The sequence below is a fragment of the Rhinopithecus roxellana genome, chromosome 10, assembly GCF_007565055.1.
Source record: "Rhinopithecus roxellana isolate Shanxi Qingling chromosome 10, ASM756505v1, whole genome shotgun sequence".
In the NCBI taxonomy this organism is placed as follows: domain Eukaryota; kingdom Metazoa; phylum Chordata; class Mammalia; order Primates; family Cercopithecidae; genus Rhinopithecus; species Rhinopithecus roxellana.
This window is the reverse complement of record NC_044558.1, coordinates 80318086-80341379: the sequence shown is the minus strand read 5'-3', so window position 1 is coordinate 80341379 and position 23294 is coordinate 80318086. Positions and strand designations below refer to the sequence as shown.

Sequence of the window (23294 nt, the reverse complement as noted above, 5' to 3'; positions counted from 1 at the left end):
GCCTCCTTCCAGTTGGGGGTGTACCTGGAAGGGAACTCAAGTCCTTTCTGGTCTGAGTGTTCATGGGCTCAGCGGGGCTTCCCTCACCTTGCAGGGCTCAGCGCTTACTGTACTGTCCAGCCTGAGCTCCTTTCATTCATACATTAACATAACCAGGACTGATTGGGCCGCTCTCTGTACGTATGATGCTGGGCGGTAACCACTGTTACGAAGAAGAATGAAGCAGGGAAGGGGACAGAGAGTGATATGGATGACTGCAAGGTGCCATAAAGGGGCCCCTTCCTTCCATCATGGGACCATATGTCCAGGTATGCAAGTGACTGATTTCTTGAAATTCTTTATTCTTAGGAAATCCTTGATTACCTGTGTAAGTGAGCTTGGCTTCTATTTTGAGAGGCCCCTTTCCCCTACCACTCACCTGTGGTGCAAATGCAGTCTGAGTCAATTCCGTGTTCCCTGAACATGCCAGAAACATCAACGTGTGCATTGGACAACAGTCCCAGGCTTTGCAAAGAATTTCAATGGGTGGTCACCATGGCAGCAGCTGCCTGCATGTTGGCGTTCAAGGGCAAAGGGGTCTGTTATTGCCGCTGCCAGTTGGCTGAGGTGGGGAAGCCTCTCTGCCTATTCGCCCCCATGTCACCCCCACCCGCACACCAACCTTTACCTCTTGTCTTCCTTCTGCAGCGCCCTCCAGACCCGCAGTTTCAGTTTCAGCCACGAGATGGCAATGTTGCTCTTCGCCGGTAGCCCGGCGGGCGCGTGGGCTGAGCTGCAGCAGAGCTGGGGTGCAGGGACTGACAGGGAGCAATCCGTGCTGGAGGCCGTCTCTTACTGTGCTGGGGATGGTGGGGCCTGAGAAAGCCTTGCACGGCTGTGCTGGGGGCTCGAGGCTGGCTCTTAGTCGAGTCGGCCTCCCTACACTTACAGATCCAGGGGAAGGACAATTCCTGGACCCAGTATCCCATCAATACCTTGGAGGAGATTGTAGGCCGTGTGATTCTTATGGTCCTGCCCAGGCTATGAGGCCAGCAGGCTGGGGGCGAGAGTCCGGGTAGGAGTGAGAGGAGAATTCCGCTCAGCCCTGGGGTCTCCTCGTTACTGCCGCCAGCCTCTCAGATTCCCCCGCAGCCCTTCAGAATCCAGGGAGGCTTTTTTTTCCCCCTGCTTATTTCCTCCAGAAATACGCCCTTTAGAGATACAGGCTCAGGGGCCTGGTTAATATGCAGAAATCCTCATCCAACCACAAGACAGGCTGAGCCAGGCTGGAATTCTCATTCCTACCCCACAAATGAGCCCAGGGAGGATTAGGGGCTTGTCCAAAGTCACACAGCTGGGGCACAGAAAAGCCACCCTCAAAAACAGATTCCTCTTTTCAGTGTCTGGCTCAACCATCGTTGGCATATTTTAGTGGGGAAGTGCCCTTCCCCACTAAAAGGTCCTTTCTTGGAGTATGACCCTAGGTAGTCTTGAGTATGGGGGTGAGGGGAAGGCAACTGCCATCTGCCATCACACCTGGGACTGTGTGACCACTGGCTTGGGGACTTGCTGGACTGATTCACAACCCCCTCCAAGCACTGCCATTAAGCCACAGAATGACCCCTTACCCCTGCCAGAAAATGACTTTTTATCTTTGGCCACAGTCTCCCAGCCCTCACTGACCTGCTTCCTGGTCAAACACATGGTTCACCTTGGCACCAGCACCCCGTGGCCACTGCTGTGGCTCTCCTCTGCCGCTGTCCATTCATTTCTGCTTCACCATCCCCTGCAGAGGCCGGCACACAGTAGGGGCTCAGCTCTGCAAATGTTATCAACGAGTGAATGGGAAAGAGGTTTTTCCCCCAGTGCCCAGGGGGCAGCTGGGCACAGAGGACCCTAAGAGAGTCCTGACCATGTCTCCAGGATCATTCTCTTATCTGGGGAAAGGTCACAGAAAGGGGACAGATGGGTCCCTTGCAAGGTCACCCCAGGCCTGAGGAGACCCCCAATCCCGTCATCCAGCCTGTTGTATGGCTCTCCATACATTGCAGGCCTTGCCAGGGAGCCCAAAGGGGGCTTGGCCTGGGCATGAGCCCCCTGCAAAGGAAGGCGATTAACAGCCATGGGAAAATCCCTTTACATCTCCTAATTAACCTGGGCTGGAGACTCACCACCTGCCCCTGGCTTTCTTCCTTCTTTTATCTGGGAAGAACTGAGTGCTGCCTCTGCTAATGAGCTTGTCTGTACTCATCAAGCAGGTGCCCTGTCCCCCATCCCCTCTTGGCAGCCGGGAGTGGGGAGGATTGTTCTTCTGATGTGAGCTCTGGGCCCGCAGAGGAAAATCAGATCTATCATAATAATGGCCACGATGATGAGAATGATAATGTTGACAGTGACTCCTTTAAATGAGTTCCGACTTCCTGGGTCAGGGGCTTTATATATGTTATTGGGGGCACCAGGTGATGTGCAAAGACTTCTGTTTCTCAGATGAGAAAACTGAGGTTCAGGGAGGAATAAGGGACTCGCCCCAGCTTGGACAGCTAAGGAGTGGCAGAACTGGGATTCTCAGCCAAGACTCTGTGACTCCAGAGTCTTCCCCAAATCTATCTTTTCATCACCCCACGCTGCCTTATTGACCATTTTCAAAGAGTTTGACCCACTTTTTCATGGAAAACTGAGATGGCAGAGCAAGTGGCCGGCGTGATGGGGGCTGGAGTGGAGTCAGGACTCCAAGCCACCCTCCCAGGTGGACAACCCCCCATGTCTCCTGTCCTCCCAGCGTGGTGGGGAAGATTTCAAGGCATCTGAGCGCTGCTGGAGACGCCCCCACAGGCTCCCAGCATGACTCATTCATTCGGCTTAGCCCCCGTGGCTTTGCCCTGGTTGGGCGCGGGGCGCCCAGGAGGATCAGTGGTTCCTGGGATAATAGATACTGGGGCTCTGTGTGACCTGTGACCTCCCTCCGCACTCTGGCTGCGTCCCTGCCCCTTGATGGAAGAATCCGACCACCCAGTAGCCCGGCCTTGCGCAACACCTCCGCGCCATTACTGCCTGACCCTGCGCTGGGAACTCATTCCCAGGACCACCAGGGAATCTGACCTTTCCAGAACTCCTGGCTGCCTCCGCGTGCTCCTAGGACCTGCGCGAAATGGGAAGGCGCATCCTCTAGCCCGGGTAAATAAGGGACCCTGCCTCACACGGGTGGACATCCCCACACCGCCTTCGCTGTGTTCCAGGTGACCGCACCCCGCCCGCGCGCCCCCAGCCCCCATCCCGGTGCCGTGCAGAGACCTTCGCACACAGCCCCGGCCTCCCGGAGGACCTCCCGCCTCTCCTCTCCCCTCTCCCACAGGCACTCCCTAACTGTGCCACATTTAACCCGGGACGTCCTGTCCACGCTCAGCCTCGCAGACTCCGGCCCCGGCAGACACCACCTTTCCAGAGGTCGCTGCCCCATCCCGGGGACCCTCCTCTGGCTTCCTCACCCCTCGACCTTGGCAACTCCTACCGCTGCGCCCCAAGACGCCAGATCTAGCTGGGCATCCCCTCTCTGCACTCCGCACCCCTCCCGCAGCCCCTGTCCCCGCCAGCGCTCGCGACCCCCGGCGGGTTCGACCGGGCGCCCTCCCCCGGGCCGCCTAGTGGTGGCGTGTCCCGCCGCCTACTGGCCGGGCTGCTGCCTGTGCCCGGGCTCCCGGGCGGCCCCTCCCCCGGCCGCGGCCCCGCCCTCCGCTCCCCTCCTCCTCCCCCTCCTCCTCCTCCTCCTCCTCCTGGCGCTCGCTCGCTCACTCTCTCGCTGGCTTGAGGGGCGGCCGGCAGCTGGCGCTGGCAGAGGCGGCGGCGGCGGCGGCGGCGGCACGACCGGGATGGGACGGGCGCTGGGGCGCAGGAGCCGCGGCGGCGGCGGCGGGGGCCGCGTAACTCGGGCCAAGTGCGGGGCAGCCGGCCAGGGCGCGGGGCGCTGAGCCTCGGCGGCCCCAGCTCCCCAGCCAACGCACGGCCGAGCCCAGGAGAGCGCGCAGAGGCGCAGCTGAGGAAGCGCCGCCAGCGCCGGCGCCTGCGTCTGGGGAGGAGCGGCGCGCTGGGAGCGAGCCATGCCCGGCGCCCGGGCGTAGCCGCCGGGGGCTGCTCCGGGAGCCGCGGGCCGGGCCGGGCGCGCGAGAGGAGCAGCCCCGCGCCGCGCCCACCGCGCGCCGAGGACCATGCCGCCCCCGGGCCGGGCGCCGCCGCTCGGGCTCCTGCTGGCGCTGACTGCGCTCCGGTGCCCAGGTAACGCGTCCCCGGACCCCATCCCCGACCCTGGCCGCCGCGCACAAAGTTGGCTGAACGGGCGGCTGCTTCCTTCTGAAGTCCCTGGCAGCGCGCATCTCCCGGACTTGAACAGACCTGGGGAGACCCTGGAAACCCAGGAGCCCCCGGCCCGTTCCCCTTTGCCTAGCGCCTGGGGAGAGCCCGCTTGCCTTCTCCCCTAAACCCCTAGCTTCCTTGCGGATGCTTTCGGAACGCACGAGGGCCACAGACGGGGTCACTAAGCCTCTCGAGGCGGGTGGGGGCGCGCCTCCAGGAATCGAGCCCCCTCCCCGCCCTGCCTTGGGCCAACGTCCCCCCAGGTCCCATTTCCTCCGGGGGTTTTGCTGAGCTGGGGCGTCGACGCAGCCCTTCTCCAGTGCCTTGCTGTCTGCGGTCGCACAGTGGTGCGTTCCCGGGACACCTGCGGGCCCCGGAGATGTCTCGGCCGGCGCTGTCTGGCTTGTCCGCAGCCCCTCCCCACGCCCCGCGGCCCTCCCCTGCTTTCACACCGCCCTCCCCAAGCTACCCACCCTCGCCAAATGGCCTCCCCTTGGCCAAAGAGCAGCCCGTTGCTCGCCTCCTGCAAACGCGGGCTACGCCAGCGCCCTGACCCCAAGGCGGGCGGGAGAGGGTAGCGGCGGCCAAGCAGCCCAGGACGCGCCGGGCAGCCTGGAACGCGGTGTTGTCCAGAGCCATTGCCTGGGCACCGGGGAGCTGGACTCCCTGCTGGACCAGCTCAGCCGTCGCCCAATCCTAGTGAGTGGGGAAAGCAACATAGTCAGGTATTGTCTGTCTCCGCTGGAGTTTGGAAAGCTTTTTACCCACCTTGGTGTGGCTGCATGTTGGTTCTATAGAAAGCGTATCCTAAAATGACAATTCCTCCCCTCCCCCCACCCCATGCAAGCAGTGGAGAAAATCCTAAAGGCTCAGATGAACCCCGGGAACAGTCACGAGCAGCCTTCATGTGCTTTTGAAATCTCAGTTCCCTAAACCTTTTAAAATCAAGACCCATGACTTGGGAACAGGTAGCTTTTGCTTTAGAAAAATCTCATTTCCCTAACAAACAAACCGCACAGACAGGCAGAATGCAGTAGAAAATACAACTTTAACTTTTCGGCTTTCACCGTCTTGGTAAGGTTGCAGTTAGGAGCAAACCTTGCATGTCAACTTGCTGTTCGATGTGTTTTATTTGCATGGAGAAAGTCAGTGTCGGCTTCCTTTGAGATGCCCTTAAGTGACCCAAAATATTTACCAGCACCTTCGACTTGGAGAAAACCTTCTATTGGAGATCTCCGTCAGTGTTCGGCTTTGGTTCAGCCTAGAGAGTGGCATCGGGCTTAACGTGGATGAATCTTGCCTGCTTGGCTAAGGAGCAACTGTGATAGCTGTTTTGCTTTCGGCATTCCTCTGTGGTACACGAGAGGGGCTGCTGCTGGGGCCGAGGCTGTTTTCTCTTAGCTGAAGCCCTGGGACCTGTTTGCACAAGTGCACAGTCCCTCGGACTTGAAAATTGCAGTTTTGTCTCTATTTTGTTTCTCCACGGGGGTCAGCATTTTCCTGGATGTGCTTATAAGTGAATATCGGAAGTCTCAGAAAAGCTGAGAGACTTTGTAAGAGAACAGGATGGTCCCCCTACCACCCACCCCCCGCCCTCTCCCCCAGCGACAGAAGAGCCCGTGCCTGGCTCTGGAAGGCCCCATCTTGGGAGGGAAGGTGAGCTCCCACCGAAACCTGCTGCTGGCCGGCTCTTCGCCTGCTCCCCTGCTCTTCGCCTGCTCCCCTGCTCTTCGCCTGCTCCCCTGCTCTTCGCCTGCTCCCCTGCTCTGCCTGCTCCCCTGCTCTTCGCCTGCTCCCCCGCTCTGCCTGCTCCCCTGCTGCTCTTTGGGAGAGTCTCAGCAGGGCAGCTCCTTCAGTTTCAACAAATGCCGCCTGGGCAGAACCCCCAGTGCCATCCCCCCGTCCCTGGAAACACATGCAAGTCTTTCACTGGTCCCCACCAGGGACATAAAGAGACGACAGTTTGATAACTCTATATTTAGCACTAGTTAGGAGGGATGGCAAAAAAAAAAAAAAAAAAAAAAAAAATTCCTGAAAGATACTTTGCTGCCTACACTTGGTTTTGAGAGGTTCAGAGGAATTAACCAGAGCTTCCTTTAGAGCTGGTTGGATTTTCTGGATGATTTCTGCCATGGTTTACCTACCCCCTTTGGCTGAGGCTCTGGAAGAGGGGCTGGAAGAGTTCAGAGGCAAAGGTGCGCACGCTGTCTCCCATCGCACACACGCGGGGACTGGCTTCTTTGTCCCCCACCCCCCTTCCTGCGTGGGTAGCTGCCATGGTAAAGAGTATGGTGGGTGTACTTCTTTCAGCCTTGCAAGTGCTTAAACATATGGAATGATACTTGGTAAGAGTTAGCACAAATCCCCCAGCTTAGCGACTAGGGGGCCCCTATTATTCGAACCACTTTTGTACATGCCGTGGCTTTGCAAATTAGCGGCACAGTTACAGTCCCCGCTGGGGAAAATGAACGAATCTTGCTTCGTTGACTCATTATGCAGGGGGGTCTAGGGTCTATGAAATCAGGGTGGGTGGAGCACCCCCCACCTGCCCCATGACAGAGGGGCCATGTGAGTAGCAGTGGGGAGCTTTGGCTTTCAGGGCAGAGGCTGTCTTCCTCCTGCCTGGCACCTTGCTGTGGCATGTGGTATATTTCTTTCTCATTACAATAATGATGGGGGTGGGGGTGCCTGTGTGTGGTGCTGCCCTTCAGAGAGGTGGCGGTGGGGAGTGGTATGCAAATGTCGTCGCCTTCCCCAGTGATTTAATGGCTGCACAGTGGAGGTTCCCAGAGTAAATCATTTCATCCCCCCTCCTCCCACCGGATGCAGGGAGCTGGGGAGGCGTGGGGCTTCTGCATGAGCTACTGCACTCAGAGCCAACAATGAGCACGGTGGTTGCCTTGATCCAAGGGAGCAAAAGAAACTCCTCATTTGTTGGCTGGGAGTCTGGGGTGGGGGTGGTCTCCGGGCCAGCAAAGCCCTTTCAGGGGCCTTGTTCCCAGATGCATCTCCCAGCTCTATGCGGCTGGGTGGCTCCTTTCTTCTCTCCTGGGTCTCAATTTGAATGGGGATGGAGGGGGTCCATTTCCCCTGCAGCCATGGGAATCAGCAATTCATCGCCGCCCATCACTGTGGCGAGATGGAGGCACCCTGGTACCGTGGGTGACGGAGGTGCTGCCAACTCTTCAGCAGAGTAGGTGCGTTGACTTCTAGAGCAAGAAGGTGCCTCAGAGCCTCTCCTTCAGCAGCCCCTTGGCAGATGGGAAGGAGACTTGGGCATGAGGACTGCCCCTTCAGGGTCACACAGTAAATTGGAGGCATGGGCTTCCCACTCCTTAACTCCTCACCTACGACTTTCTAACCCTGTACCTGGGAACTCTTCTGGTAGAGGAGTTCTACTATACAGTCCTTTAGGGAACTATGACTCCGTTCAAGGATCCCAAGGTTATGAGAATGATAGCCGCCTGGCCTGGCCAAGACAGCCAGTGTCAAATTCAAAAGTTAGAGAGCAGGTCTTAGTGGTGATGGTGATGGGAAAGGGGTGGTGATGTGGAAGGGGAAGGGGTGGTGATGGGGAAGGGGAAGGAGTGGTAAGGGGAAGGGGAAGGATGGTGTTGGGGAAGGGATGTGATGGTGATGGTGATGGGGAAGGGATGTGATGGTGATGGGGAAGGGGTGGTGATGGTGATGGGGAAGGGGTGGTGATGGGGATGGGGAAGGGGTGGGGATGGGGAAGGGGTGGAGATGGTGATGGGGAGGGGGTGGTGATGGTGATGGGGAAGGGGTGGGGATGGGGAAGGGGTGGGGATGGTGATGGGGAGGGGATGGGGAAGGGGTGGGGATGGGGATGGGGAAGGGGTGGGGATGGTGTGGGGAGGGGATGGTGTTGGGGGGGATGGGGATGGGTGATGGGGAAGGGATGGTGGGGAAGGGATGGTGAGGGGGAAGGGGTGGTGATGGGGGAAGTGATGGTGATGGGAAGTGATGGTGATGGGAAGTGATGGTGATGGGGAGGGGGTGGTGATGGTGATGGGGAAGGGCTGGGGATGGGGAAGGGGAAGGGATGGTGATGGGGAAGGGATGGTGATGGGGAAGGGGTGATGATGGGGAAGGGTGGGGATGGGGAAGGGATGGGATGGGGAAGGGGTGGTGATGGGGATGGGGAAGGGGGGTGACGATGGTGATGAGGAAGGGATGGCGACGGGGAAGGGGAAGGTGGCGATGGGGAAGGGGTGGTGATGGTGATGAGGAAGGGATGGCGATGGGATGGGGGGGAAGGGGTGGCGACGGGGAAGGAAAGGTGGACGATGGGGAAGGGGGTGGTGATGGTGATGAGGAAGGATAGGCGATGGGGATGGGAAAGGGTGGCGACGGGAAGGGGAAAAGGTGGGGATGGGGAAGGGGGTGGCGACGGGGATGGGGAAGGGGTGGGGACGGGGATGGGGAAGGGGTGGCGATGGTGATGAGGAAGGGATGGTGAGGGGGATGGGGAAGGGGTGGTGACGGGGAAGGGGAAAAGGTGGGGATGGGGAAGGGGTGGGGATGGGGAAGGGATGGTGATGGTGATGAGGAAGGGATGGCGATGGGGATGGGGAAGGGATGGTGATGGTGATGGTGATGGGAAAGGGGTGGCGAAGGTGATGGTGATGGTGGTGGGGAAGGGGTAGTGATGAAAGCAGGTGCTTCTTCCTGTGCTGCAGGCACCATCCAGGCCTTTCCCTGCATGAACTCGATGGGATGCTCACCTCTCTGGCAAGTAGACACTCATTATTCCTAGTTTACAAGGGAGGATCTGGAGGTCCAGAGATGCTAAGTAACTTGGCTGGGGTCACATAGGATTAGGGTTCCAGCCCAGGCACTGGTCTGTGTCTTACCCAGCACCTCACGCAACCAAGTTTCACTCTCTGGCCTTGTGCAGAATGGTGTGGCCCAGCCTCTGAACAAGCCGGGCTTATACTCCAAAGTGGTGGATAGTTGTGAAGCTCCTTTGATGTGCTAGCCTTTGCCGGGCTTTCACTTCCTTTCTCCTCCCTCTTTCTTTGCAACAAATAAATGTATTAATGTGAACCAAGGCTTAGAGCCGTAGAAATCAAACACATCAGAGTCAACTCTGTAGGCAACTAGGAGTCCTTTAGAATTCTGTGCCCCTGAGCGATTAGATGGCTATGTTGAAGGGCAAGACTTTGGCAGGCCGAAGTTTGGACTCATGCATTGGAATAGTGGTTTATCCCCTTGGCTGTGAGACTCAGTTTTCCCGTCTGTAAAATGGGTGCTGAAATTCTCCCTGTCTGTTCTCATTACAAGGCTGGGGACTTCAGCAAGAAAGAGGTTCGTAAACAGCAATGGTGTGCTGATGTGTGAGGCTGTTAGCACAGGGCACGAGCCCCAGGACAGGAAAGGAGGCAAGAAAGGAAGGGCTGATTGGGGACACGTGCTGCAACCATCACAGCTGCAAAGAGAAGAATCATGTGCCTCAGAATTAGTAGTAACACAATAGCTAACCCTGCTCTAGGGCACACTGTGTGTTCTTAGCCCTTTGTAGATTTTACTTCACGGATTCTTCTACAACCCTATTGGAGTAGGGACTTCTATTTGTTCCATTTTACAGATACCCAGACTGAAGCCCAGAGAGGCAATGTGAGGTTTGCAAAGTCACACAGCCAGTAAGTGATGGGGTGGGAGTGTGAACCCTGGTGTGTCTGTCCCAGAGTTGGTTCTCTTAGCTACTACATTCAGTTCATGGGCACTGAAGCTTTGGTGCAATTTATTGGATTTTGAGGCTGATTTGCACCCAAGGGATTAAGGGGTGTGTCTCGAGTCAAGGGGAGAGTTGAGTCTTTTGTGAGAAACACAGTTTGGAGAATTGTGCCCCTCCCCTGATCCCCACTTATTTTAGGGATGAGGTCTTGCTCTGTTCCTAGGCTGGAATGCATTGGCGCAGTCATAGCCCAGTGCAGCCTTAGACTCCCGAGTCAAGCCATTCTCTTGCCTTGGTCTCTCAAAGTGCGGGGATTACAGGTGTGAGCCACCATGCCTGGCTGAATCCTGTCCCTTCTAAAGTCCACCTCCTCATTCGGGAGCCCTGGCCTGCCTCGGCAGGAGGGCTTGGCATTTGTGGAAACAGCAGACGTGGAAGGCCCCTGGAGGATGGATGGCTGCAGACTTCTCTTGTTAGTCACCAGCATTTACACATTGGGAGGTGTCAGTGTCCCAATCCAGTTTCTGGCTTTGCTCAAGAAATTGGGAGATCTTGGAATACTGGTTTAGCCCCTTGGTCTCTGTGAGACTCAGTTTTCCTATCTGTAAAATGGGTGCTGAAATGATCCCTGGCTGTTCATATTACAAGGCTGGGCGCTCCAGCAAGAAAGAGGTTTGTAAACAACACTGGTGTGCTGATGCGTGAGGCTGTTAGCACAGGGCACGAGTCCCAGGACAGGAAAGGAGGCAAAAAGGAAGGGCTGACTGAGGACACGTGCTGCAACCATCACAGCTGCAAAGAGAAGAATCATGAACCATCAGCTGTCTGCCAAGTGGTTCCTCACTTCAGGATTTCACAGGATTCTTGGGCAACTGTTGAGTTAGGGGGTAGGCTGTGTCCTCAGATGGGGACACTGAGGCTCAGAGGAATCTAGGGACTGACTCAACATAAGTCAGTCCATGAATGGCAGGGTAGGGTCTCCTCCCTGGAGCTCATGACTTCTGTGCCGATGGTGCCTTCTTGTCCCGGAGTTTTGCCTCAGTTTCCCTGCCCTCAGGCCTGGGTGCCTGTGATCTCCAGGGTTTGTGTTCTAGGGCAGGTTGGGTGGTGATGAGGAGACAGATAAGAAGCTCATAAATACACCCACAGGAAAATCCCAGACATTAATTTGTGTTTTTCATGATCAATGCAAGGCAATACGATGAAGAGTGACTGTGCGATCCAGGACGGCTTCTTAGAGGAGGTGACAGTTTTCTAAGTTGAGACCTTAGTGACCAGAGAGAGCCAACTGAGAGAAGGGGGTTCTGGGCAGAAGGATGTGAATCCTTGCAAGGTTCTTTGCAGAGTGTCTGGCACATAGAAAGTGCTCAAGAAATGGCAGTCAGCTCATTCATTCATTCATTGAACAGAGGTATAAATCGGTGCTAAGCACTTGGGACACAGCAGGGAACAAAAGAGACAAATCCCACACTCTGATTCTCGCAGAGCAAGACAACAGTAAAGCAGTGGACAAAGAAATCCGAAGTTCAGTGTCAAGTGCCACGGGGAGAGAAATGAAGCAGAGGAGCTGGACATCACTTTCCTACTCCACCAGCTACGTGGCTTTCCATCTTCCCATTCAGGGCAGAATGGACTCTCAATGCCCATTCTCTGCCGGGGGCAGGAGAGAAAGAAGCCTGGGTTCTTTGGAGTTGAATTCCAATGCCTTCCCTTGGCCAGATCACCTGGTTCTGCAGGCAGGGTGCTCCTGTCTCCCTTCCCTGACACCCTGACTCTTAACTGATCAATACCCTCTCCTTATGCTCGGCCCCAAAATAGTTACATAAAAAATCAATAGAGTCCAATTTGATTTGCTGTATTTTATTACTGAGGGTGATAGAGTCGCTTGGTGCTCTGAGCCTGGTCTGAATTAACCCGTTGGGGGGCCTCACTCATCGTGGCTGCACCTCCGAGTCCGGGATGCCGTGCCCAGGAGGGGTGACTCAGTAAATCATGCCTCAGATGTCTGCTTTGTGTCCTGAATGCCTCTTGCCGGGGCTCTCAACACATTGCAGCAAATGGACACATGAAAATACTGCTGTGGCTGCAGCCGGCACTCCTGGGGTGACTCCCCGGGCCTTCCAAGGGGTCCTGGCTTTGTTTTTGGAACTCTGGAAGAGGGGCTGGCAGTGCCTCATCTCCTGGCTCCCGGAGTCTGTGGCCCTTTGTTTGCTGGGTCCTCTCCGTGTTGTGTACTCTGCCGATATATCTATATCTTTGGCTTGGTATTTTTCCTTTCTGTAGTCTTGCCATCTGCTGCTGCAGGCTGCTAGCATTCCTGGCAAGCAGAGGAGGCCAGGTCAGTGGGGTTGGGGGGTACCTGGGCAGAGAGATGGCAGAGGTGGGAGGGCCGGGTGGGAGGGGAACCTATTTTCTGCAAGTCTGCAGGTTGGGCAAGGGGAGGGAAGGGGGGAGGCATGGTGTAGATGGAAAACGTTATTTTGCTAGAAAAGTTGTCTCGAAGCAGCAGCGAATCAGAACTTTTCCAGGCTGGTGGAGGGCCACTGGCTGCCTCTGGGCCATATCTGGCCTGCAGACTTCTCTTATTAGTTGCCGGCATTTAAAAATTAGGAGCTGTCAATATCACTATACAGGTTTCTGGTTTTTCTCAAGAAATTGGGAATTCTGGTCAGTGTTGGCCTTGCCTCTTGACCTGAGACTCAGTTTCCCCTTCTGTAAAATGGGCTCTGCACTCTCCCTCTGGCCGACCTTGTTCCTGGAGACCTCCCTCCAATTCGCATCCTTCCTGCCTTCCTGCCTTTGTCTGTTCCAAGACATTTTTACTGTGCACTGCACTGTGGCAGCCCCTGTCCGTGGTGCTGGGGATATCAGCAGGAAGAAGACAGGCAAAGAACCCCGTCTTTGTGGTTAGCATTAAGGTGGAGAGAGACGGATACTGAACACAATAAATGAACACACTGTTGATTACCTGGTGGTCAGTGCTGTGGAGAAATGGAGTGGGGGAGCAGAGATGGAGCACCGGGGAGGAGGGTTTGTGGGTTTTTTTTTTTTTTTTTTTTTTTGAGATGGAATTTTACTCTTGTTGCCTGGGCTGGAGTGCAGTGGAGTGATCTTGGCTCAGTGTACCCTCTGCCTCCTGGGTTCAAGTGATTCTCCTGCCTCAGCCTCCCAAGTAGCTGGGATTACAGGTGCTCACCATCATGCCTGGCTAATTTTTGTAGTTTTGGTAGAGACGGGGTTTCACTGTATTGCCCAGGCTAGTCTCGAACTTCTGACCTCAGGTAATCCACCCACCTCGGCCTCCCAAAGTGCTGTATTACAGACATGAACCACAACGCCTGGCCCGGTTCTCTGTTTTATACAGCAGAGTCAGAAAGGTGGCATCTGAACAAAGACCTAAAGGGTCAAGGGGGGAGGCCAGGTGGCTATCTTGGGAAGAGTGTTCCAAGCAGAGGGAACGGCAGGTGTAAAGGCCCCGAGGTGGGAATGTGCTTGGTAGGGTCGAGGGACGGAAGGGAGGCCAGTGAGTGCTGTTCCCTCACTCTGTGGGCTGAACGAGTGAGAGAACAGCAGGAGGAAAGGACGCGAGGGCAGTGAGAGGGACTAGTCTTTGGTTAGAACTTTGAGTTTTACTCTGAGTGAGATGGGAGCTGTTGGCAGGTTAGAGCCGAGGAAGGATCTGCTATGACTCACAGGAGCAGAAGCCCTGAGGGGCTACTGCAGTAGTCCAGGCAAGTGACAGTGGCTGCTTGGACTGAGTGGTTGCTGCAGAGGAGGTGAGAAGTAGTGAGATGTGGGGTGTATTCTGAAATTTGAGCCACAAGATTTACTGATAGATTGAGTTCATTTAGTAGATATTTATTGTCTACTACGTGCCCATTATGGTACTTGGAATTGGGAACAAATCAATATTTCTTAGTGATGAAATTAGCAAACAGAACAACAGAACTTCATCCGTGAGTTGGGCCTTTGCCTTTTGTTTGATCTTCCCAAGAGCCCCAGTGGAGAACGGCCTGCATTTTTGCATCTGTAAGATGGAGATATTTATACATCATTAATGGCCGGGCACAGTGGCTCATACCTGTAATCCCAGCACTTTGGGAGGCCGAGGTGGGAGGATCACATTAGTCCAGGAGTTCGAGACCAGCCTGGCCAACATAGCGAAACCCCGTCTCTACTGAAAATACAAAAAATGAGCTGGGCATGGTGGTGCATGCCTGTTTCCCCAGCTACTCAGGAGGCTGAGGCAGGAGAATTGCTTGAGCCTGGGAGGCAGAGGTTGCAGTGAGCCGAGATCACGCCACTGCACTCCAGCCTCGGTAACAGAGCAAGACTCCGTCACAAAAAACAAAACAAAACATCATTAAGGAGAATAAAGTTAAGAGGGGTCATGAGATGATAGTTGTGGAATACTTACTGGCGCATAGTAAGTGCTCAGTAAAGAGTGGCAATGATGACTATTGTTAGCATAATGCTGATAGTGTTAATGATGATGCTTGATGGGACCAGGGCTCAGTTATGCTGCTTGCCCCAGGAGAAACACAGCTGAAAAGAACAGAGTTAGGATTTGACTTGTAATCTGTTGCACTCAGTTTGGTATTCATTTTTCCTGCTGAAATCACTAAGATTTTAATTTTTAAATTAACTTTTATTTTAAGTTCAGGGGTACCTGTGCAGGTTTGTTATGTAGGTAAACTTGTGTCATGGGGGTTTGTTGTACAGATTATTTTATCACCTAAGTATTAAACCTAGTATCCATTAGTTATTCTTCCTGATCCTCTCCCTCCTCCCACCCTCCACCCTCCTGTAGGCCCCAGTGTGTGTTGTTCCCCAATGTGTGTCCATGGAAATCGCTAAGATTAAAAGAAAAAAATTCTTCCTCTGTTCATGATGCGATGATTCTGGCACAGTTTATTGTTCATTTGCTAGTACAGGTGTTTTCGTTTTATTTAGTGGAGGTGTATGTGGAAAGGTGTGTGTCAATTAAATTTTATTTCCTCCATCAACTTCCAGGACATTTTAGAGATGTGTAAATTCTGTTTGACCTTTTGCTGGCCTTGGCTCCTGACTTGTTGCTTGTTGTTTTCTCTACCCTTTACTCCAGGCATCAGCAAGCCATGGGCCATGGACCAAATTTGGCCCTCTACTTGTTTTTTAAATAAAGTTTTATTGGAACACAGCCGTGCCTATTTGTTTACATATTGTCTACAGTTGCTTTTGTACAAAAATGACAGAATTAAGTAGTTGTGACAGGTATCATATGGCCTGCAAAGCCTAAATAACCTATCTACTCTCTGGTCCTTTTAAAGAAAAAAATTGCCTTAAATGTTCAAGTAGGGAATGCTCTGCGAATGTATGTTTATAGGATACTGACAGTGTTCAAAAACAAGCCATAATTTTTAATGTCAAAAAAAATTATCCAGCTCCTCAGAATGAGAAGAATTGTGGGTTTGGTAACTCTCAGAGGAAAAAGAAAAACATAATTGATCGAAAGTTGCCATCAATTTAGTAATGCTTTTGAATGAGTAGGTTTTGGTAATTACAGTAGATTTATGTAACATTTAAAAAGTAGTAGCATATGTGTGTGTGAGATATTTTTTACTCTGTAGGCAAAGCTCAATGGCTCACAGCACAGATGACCCCTTGTAGGGAGGCTGTGGAGGGAACTGATCAGTGATTTTATACTCAGAGTGATTCCAATCCATGGATCTCTTTTATAACCATGTGTTTCTTCATATTGGGTTAAAAGATGGATATAGCCTTCTTTATGTTTAATCTGTGACATCCAGGCTTATGATATTTTAAGTTTCCAATGTGATGCTGCAATGGAGATGAGGTGCCAGTGCAAAGGAATGTCACTATTTTAGTCTGATTCTCTTAGTTGTAAGGGACAAAAATGGGAATTTAGGGATCCTTGGAGCTTGGAAATTTAAGAGGGAAATGGCTTCAGGTATGGCTGGGTCCAGGGGCTTAACACTCTCCTAATGGGGGCTTCTGCTCTGTCTGCCACTTGGTCTCTTAGTTCTTTTTCTCTCTGTGTTGACTTAATTCTCAGACAGGCTCCCCCATTCTGATTGCAAAGTTGGCCACTGTTGACTCCAGCCCGTCCTCCAACCAGCGGAAATAGAATGTTTCTTTCCTAGTCATCCTAGCAAGAACCCCAGGACTGACTTTTACTGGAATGACTTGGGTCATGCATGTGCTGACCCCTCATCCAGGGACTGGGACTGTGGGGATGGAATCTGATCGGCCACACTTAAGTCAGAAGCTCATTTCTGGAACTGGAGTTAGAACCACGTTGCCAGAGAGGAGCAGAGGTTATTTCCCAAAGGAAAATATGGATGCTTGCATCAGAAGGAAGAAAAACTACTACTGCAGCCCACCAAGTAGGGTGGGGAGAACCCACAGGCCTGCAGAGCACTCACATGTGATTGATGCTTCTGGGGTCCCTATGCCAGGAAAGGAACAGATGCTGCCTCCCTCCCGCCCCTGGAGGCTGCCCTTTGAGCTGCTTCCAAAGCTCCTCGGGCTTCTTTATTGTGTGTGTGACCTCTGAAACCCCAGCCCAGTGACTTCCCACGTATTTTGTGTTGCTTTAGTTGAGGACGAATACTTGGAAGATAATCTGCCAATATGGATTACAGTAGTGTCTGCGCTTTGACCCAGCAGTCCCACTTCTGGGAATTCCATATTGTATAAATAAGAGGATTGCCACGAAACAGCTGTGTGTGCTGTCTCAGAGGCAGCATACAGCGTTAGTGATGGAGTTTGGCTCTTAATCACTGCTGTTTGCTGCCCCTGAGACAGGCACACACACAGCATCATATGCACTTTTGCATAATTTTACAAGTGTGCAGGAAGGTGTGGGGACCCATGCCAGTGGTTAACCTTACTGACCTCAGTGAGGGAATGAAGGGGTGATGCTTGCAAGGCTGATGGAAAAGGAGGGGAATGAGAGGGGAAGGAAACCAAGAATGCTTTGGGTATCGTAGCTACGGTAATGCTGATATTTAAGTTGCGAGCCCAGCTCTTAGGGTTTCTGGGTCCCTGTTGGAGCAGGTGGAAACTCTCTGAGTTTGCTGCCATGGTTTGTGGGTTCTAGGGGGCTGTGATACAGGGAGCTTAAGTGGCACATTAAGAATGACGCTTGGGGCATCTCTGGGGGAACAAGGAAGCCTAGATTTGATGTGCTGTGTATATCTGTTCAGATTGGGTTCGTCAGTGAGTGAAGAGACTTAAAATAGTGGTGGCTTAAAAAGCAGAGGTTTCCAATAAGATTCTGAAGTTAAGTAGCCCAGGACTGTTATGTTGAATCTGTTCCATGAAGTACTCATGGACTCGCCCTCCTTTCTACCGTTTCAAGGTTGTGATTTTTATCCTCATGGCTCAAAATGGCAGCTACAGGTACAGCCATCTCATCTCCATCCCAGGCACCAGGATGAAGGTATAGATTAAAAAAAGGGCAGAAGATAAGCATCAACTGTCCTTTAAGGAAGAGTCCTAGAAGCAGCACCATGGTGCTGCCTCATGTATCGCACTGGTGAAGACTGAGTCACATGGCCACATCTTGCTGCAAGAGAACTGACACCTGAGAAATTCAGTCTTTATTTTAGGTTGCTAAAAATCAGGGTTTCTCTGTTACCATGGAAGAAGGAAAGAATGGATATCGGGCACAAAGTTGTTAGTTTGTGGTAAATCCCTTGGCAGGATGTAGGATTGCATTTGGAGAAAGGACTTGAACCACCAGTGTTATAACCACACTTGTCTTCATAGAGTTTGTGTGTGTGTGATTTCATTCTGCCTTCTAAGGTGGGGGCTGGGGACATGTAGTTTTTCTGGGTGCCAGGAGGAAAATAAAAACAATTTGCTGAATGCATACATGTATCCCTTTCAAATATATAAAAACGGTTTTGGAAATATTATAGATAAGCCTGAAGTCCTTTTTGACCAGTTTCATATTTTCTCAAGAGGTTCCCATGGGCCAGTTCATGACAACAAATTGTTGGTTTGCTGTGTATTTTTTCCTGTAGGAAGTCTATAGTATACCATTGTTTTAAGTTTGTTTTTATACATATACCCCTTGTCTCTTCAGTATTTATCTCTATCTTCCAGGTACATATAGAGCTACCTTATTTTTTTTGAATTGCTGGCTGGTATTCCATGGCATGCATATAGCAAGTTGTAGCTAGTGAATTTCCTCTGCCTCATGAGATGGGGGATTCCTTAGGCATGAAAGGGAGTTCAGAAAGATTTGCAAATGTCCATCCCACCCACCAGGAATACTGGGTAGGGATCACCACCCACTGAGGATCTCTAGACATTTAAGGAAAGTGAGAATATGATTGTGTGATGGCAGAAGAAAGAACTGACATCTGAGGAGATTGAGTTAACAGAGAAATGTGGAGCCTGGGGGCAGTCAGGAGATGGTGGGAGAAGGGGACTTGTTCTTAGAATCCAGACCTCTTGCCTAAGAGTAGCTTCTTGAGGGCAGGACCCGGCCAGTGCTTCCCAAGTTTCTGTGACTGGTGGTTCTGGCTGTGGACGATTCTCAGAGGACTTGGAATGCCAGCCTATCTACTCATGGCATTTCTCCAGATTCTAGGAGCTTTGATCTTAGAATAGGAGCACCCTCTAAGTTCTCTGGTCTATGCCTCTGTAGCACTTAACACAAACACATTTGTTTCTAATGGAAAACTCTCTAAAAAGCACTATGAATTTATGATGGAAATTTATTTCTTTGATATTTTTTTCTCTCTCCACCCACCACCCCCCACGCCCAGCCCAGTTAAGTGTTTCTTTCTTAAATTTATGGGCTGAGCTGCTGAGAGGGTCTGCATATTTCAGGGGGAAAAGTATTGGGGGAGGAGGTGTCGGCCTTGCTGTTTGCACTGGCATCATTTACACAGGCTCCGAAGCAGCCTCATCTTCCTATTTGATCAATTTGCCTGTCATCTCGGGTCATTTCACAAGGGTGACTAAATTCTGCTTCACTCACACTGTAGCAGAGAGGACAGTATGAGAGAGAAAAGTGCTAGAATTTCTTTCTCAATATTTCTTGTCCTTCAAGTTTTCCTTACTCCTCTTATTTCCTTTCTTTCTTCATGAAAGATTTAAATAAGTGTTTGGGTGAGGGAATGAACTACCACAGCACTTCCTGTCAGCTTTATATCACTCACTGCTTCGTTATATACCATTTGCCCCTCAGCTAGCTGCTTATGCTTGCTAACTGAAGTACATCACTGAAATTAAGGTCATGAATTTAGGCAGCAGGCTGCCTGGGTTTGAATCCCAGCTCCACCACTGGCTAGCTCTGTGACCCTGGGTGAGTTAATTAATGTCTCTGTGCTGTAGCATTTTCATCTGTGAATGGGGAGAAGAGGAACTCCTGCCCCTTGAGATGTTGTGAGGATTAAGGGAGATACTGTGTAAGAAGAAGTTAATGTAGTGCTTGACATCACATCAGTGTTTAGGAAATGTCAGCAACTGCTTTAATCTGCTTTGCCAGTCGGTGAGTTCAATGAACACCTACTATGTGCCCTGGTGGTCGTCTCCATGGTGTTGCTCATCTCTTCTCCCATATTATTTCATATTCAGATTCTGTCATATGATATTGCTTGTCTGCTCCCTTATCCTGGTGTCACACCCTCATTTTCTCTTGGGGGACCATTTTTCCCTTGCTGTAAATCCCTGTGGCTTGGGTGCTAGTAAATTTTCTCCTCCCCCTCCCATGGGCCAGTTCATGACTTGCACACAACCAATCAGAATGTCCCATCTGTCAGGCCTCAGGGATTGGATCAGCATTGGGCACATGGCCTAAGCTGGGCCAATGAGGGCCAGCCCTGGGATGTTTGTTGAAAGTGCTGGGGAGGAAGTCTTCCTTTTCTGTTGCAGATGCCAGTCTGTTAGTATGTGAGCCTAGAGGTAAGTCATTACTGCTGTGAAATAAATGACCACAGACTAACAGCTTAAAGCAGCACACATGTGTTATCTCACAGTTCCTGTGGGTCAGGAATCCAGGGACAGCCTAGCTGGATCCTCCGCTCCAGAAGCTCTCATAAGGCTGCAGTCAAGGTGTTAGCTAAGGTTTGGGTCTCATCTGAAAGCTGGACTGGGGAAGGATCTGCTGCTATGCTCACATGGCAGTTGGTAGGATTCTGTTTTTGTGGGCCTTTGCCCTGAGGGCCACAGTTCCTTGCTGACTGTTGGCCAGAGGCTGCCCTCAGTTCCTGCCCCTGGGGCCCTCTCCATATTGCAGGTTGCTTCATCAGAGCCAGTGAGTGACAATCTCTAATCACAGAAGTGAAGTCCCTTCAATGTTGAGGCATTCTATCAGTTAGAGGGAAGTTACACAAGGAGGGCTAGACAGGACTGTGAACACCATGAGGCAGATCTTTGGAGGCTGTCCTAGAAGCTACCTACCATTATGGAGCTGCATGAGAGTGAAGCCAGATGGAGAAAAACCTGGAGTGCAGGGGGAGTGAGGGAGAGTTTCCTGGTGACCATATTTGAGTGCCCCAAAGTAGCTGTTTCTGATATGGACTTGATCATGAACTTCCCCAGTACATGATCCAACACATTTTTTTTCTTAATTGGGTTTCTTTCACTTTCAACCAGAGAGTCCTGGTGAAGTCCCATGAAGGCTTCTTAGATCCCGTTGCCTGGCACCGTCTTCTCCTTTGAAAGGCTTTGGCTTGACTGAAATCTAGGTTGGAAAATGTGCAGAAGCTTACATCTGCCTCTAGACTGAGCTCATCAAGGGCAAAGTTGCATGAATTTTTTTATTCCCTTCCTCACTTTACTTCCAGTGCTTAGAATGCTGAGACACAGAGGAGAAGCCATCTGCCAGTAATTACTGGTACAAGAGCCTCTTCCTTGTCCCCATCCCTTCCCCTGTGATCAAACGTGTTTCAAGAATTATCTCTATCGACTGCACCTGGCTTATGGTTGGAACGCTGAATGTCAAAGACAAAAATATTGTTGATGCTACCCCCTAGAGGCAGTGCACAGCTGCACACAGAAATCTCAGTGAAAGTGTGAACTTCACAGCTTTGAGAGGACCTTCTTCATAGAAATGACACATCACAAGCAACAGAGCTGATCAGAGGTAGAGCTTACCAATTTAACATTTTATATGTTAATTGATTACTTCTATGACCATCGTGACATATACAAACATTTACCTGACACCACTATATTCATTTTTACCGATAGGATTTTATAATTTTTTTCTAGAGTTAGTAGAATTTTACTGCCTATCTAGAACTGATAATCTATTGGCTGCCAATATATAAAAAATGTTTTCTCCATAAACCACTTTAAAATATTTTTCGTTAATGCATGATGTAAAGTGTAATTTTTTTGCTCTTCCTTTATAAAATTGGGATGCATCATACATGCTGGAATTTCTCATAGGTCAGCAGATATGGATGGAGTATACACTCTAGGGCAAAACCCTGCTGGTGTATACTCTAGCCGTATCTGCTGACCTGCGAGAAATTCTGGTATATATGCTGACCTCCACAGAGTACTTTGAACAGGGAAACTTTAAAGAACTGTCAACTCCTGTGTATAACAGGGGATTAGAATAAGAAGGGCTGAGAAGTAAAGAGAACCTTAAAGGAATAACAGATGCCCAAAGCAGCCTACCTAGGGCTGAAATGGAGCAGTTAGGTCAGTGGACTTGCTAGATTCACTAAATGGCAATAATCATAATCACTGCAGCCACCTTTCAGTGAGGGCTCCATGTGCCAGGCACTGTGCTCAGCCCCTTAGGTAGAGTATCTCATGGATCCTTTCAGTGAGGGCTCCATGTACCAGGCACTGTGCTCAGCCCCTTAGGTAGAGTATCTCATGGATCCTTTCAGTGAGGGCTCCATGTACCAGGCACTGTGCTCAGCCCCTTAGGTAGAGTATCTCATGGATCCTTTCAGTGAGGGCTCCATGTACCAGGCACTGTGCTCAGCCCCTTAGGTAGAGTATCTCATGAATCCTTTCAGTGAGGGCTCCATGTACCAGGCACTGTGCTCAGCCCCTTAGGTAAGTATCATGAATCCTTTCAGTGAGGGCTCCATGTACCAGGCACTGTGCTCAGCCCCTTAGGTAGAGTATCTCATGAATCCTTTCAGTGAGGGCTCCATGTACCAGGCACTGTGCTCAGCCCCTTAGGTAGAGTATCTCATGAATCCTTTCAGTGAGGGCTCCATGTACCAGGCACTGTGCTCAGCCCCTTAGGTAGAGTATCTCATGAATCCTTTCAGTGAGGGCTCCATGTACCAGGCACTGTGCTCAGCCCCTTAGGTAGAGTATCTCATGAATCCTTTCAGTGAGGGCTCCATGTACCAGGCACTGTGCTCAGCCCCTTAGGTAGAGTATCTCATGAATCCTTTCAGTGAGGGCTCCATGTACCAGGCACTGTGCTCAGCCCCTTAGGTAGAGTATCTCATGAATCCTTTCAATGAGGGCTCCATGTGCCAGGCAGGGTGCTCAGCCCTTTGTGTGGAATATCTTGTGAATCCTTTCAGTGAGGGCTCCATGTACAAGGCACTGTGCTTAGCCCTTTATGTAGAGTATCTCGTGAATCCTTTTAATGAGGGCTCCATGTGCCAAGCAGGCTGCTCAGCCCTTTCTTAATGTGGAATATCTCGTGAATCCTTTCAATGAGGACTCCACGTGTCAGGGACTGTCCTTAGCCTTTTATGTAGAGTATCTTGTGAATCCTTTCAGTGAGGGCTCCATGTGCCAGGCAAGGTGGAGTATCAGCTCTTTATGTGGAGTATCTCATGAATCCTTTCAGCAACCCCATAGACAAAGAGGTTGAGGCTGAGGGAAGGTGTGACTTGGCCAGAGCAGTTGGGGCAGGAATGGCTGGGGCTGCTGGGCCTCTCTCTCTGTCTCCATGTGGTCTCTTCCAGCCTGGCAGCTTCAGGGCAGCCCAACTTCTGTGGGCTTCGGTGTGTGTGTCTCAAGACAGAGCCAGCTGGCAGCTGTATGGCCTTTTATGCCCCAGCCTTGGAAATCACGTCCATTGCATTTTACTCATTAGCAGCCAGCCTATAATCCAGGGGAGGGGGATTTGGCTCCACCCTTTGATCAGAGGAACATCGAAGAATTTGCGGACACACTTTCAAGCCATCACAAATTCTTTGGAGAAAGATTGCAGCAGGCGGGACCCTCAGCAAGGGTGAATCATTAAGTCACCGAAAATGCCTCTAACCCACTTCAGTCTGGTCTGGGGAGGGGTGGAGTGGGGAAGAAAGAGCTTCTTAGCTCC

The 23294-nt window shown here is 51.6% G+C and overlaps 1 protein-coding gene across 1 annotated transcript in view; it reads left to right on the top strand.

Moving 5' to 3' along the window:
* The first annotated feature begins 3766 nt into the window (after positions 1-3766).
* Positions 3767-23294, top strand: part of TMEM132B (transmembrane protein 132B) — a 476296-nt gene continuing 456768 nt past the window's right edge. The window contains exon 1 of the mRNA XM_030939991.1: positions 3767-4248. Within this exon, the coding sequence (XP_030795851.1) occupies positions 4182-4248 (67 nt within the window). The 5' untranslated portion in view covers positions 3767-4181. The remainder of the gene's footprint in view (positions 4249-23294) is intronic.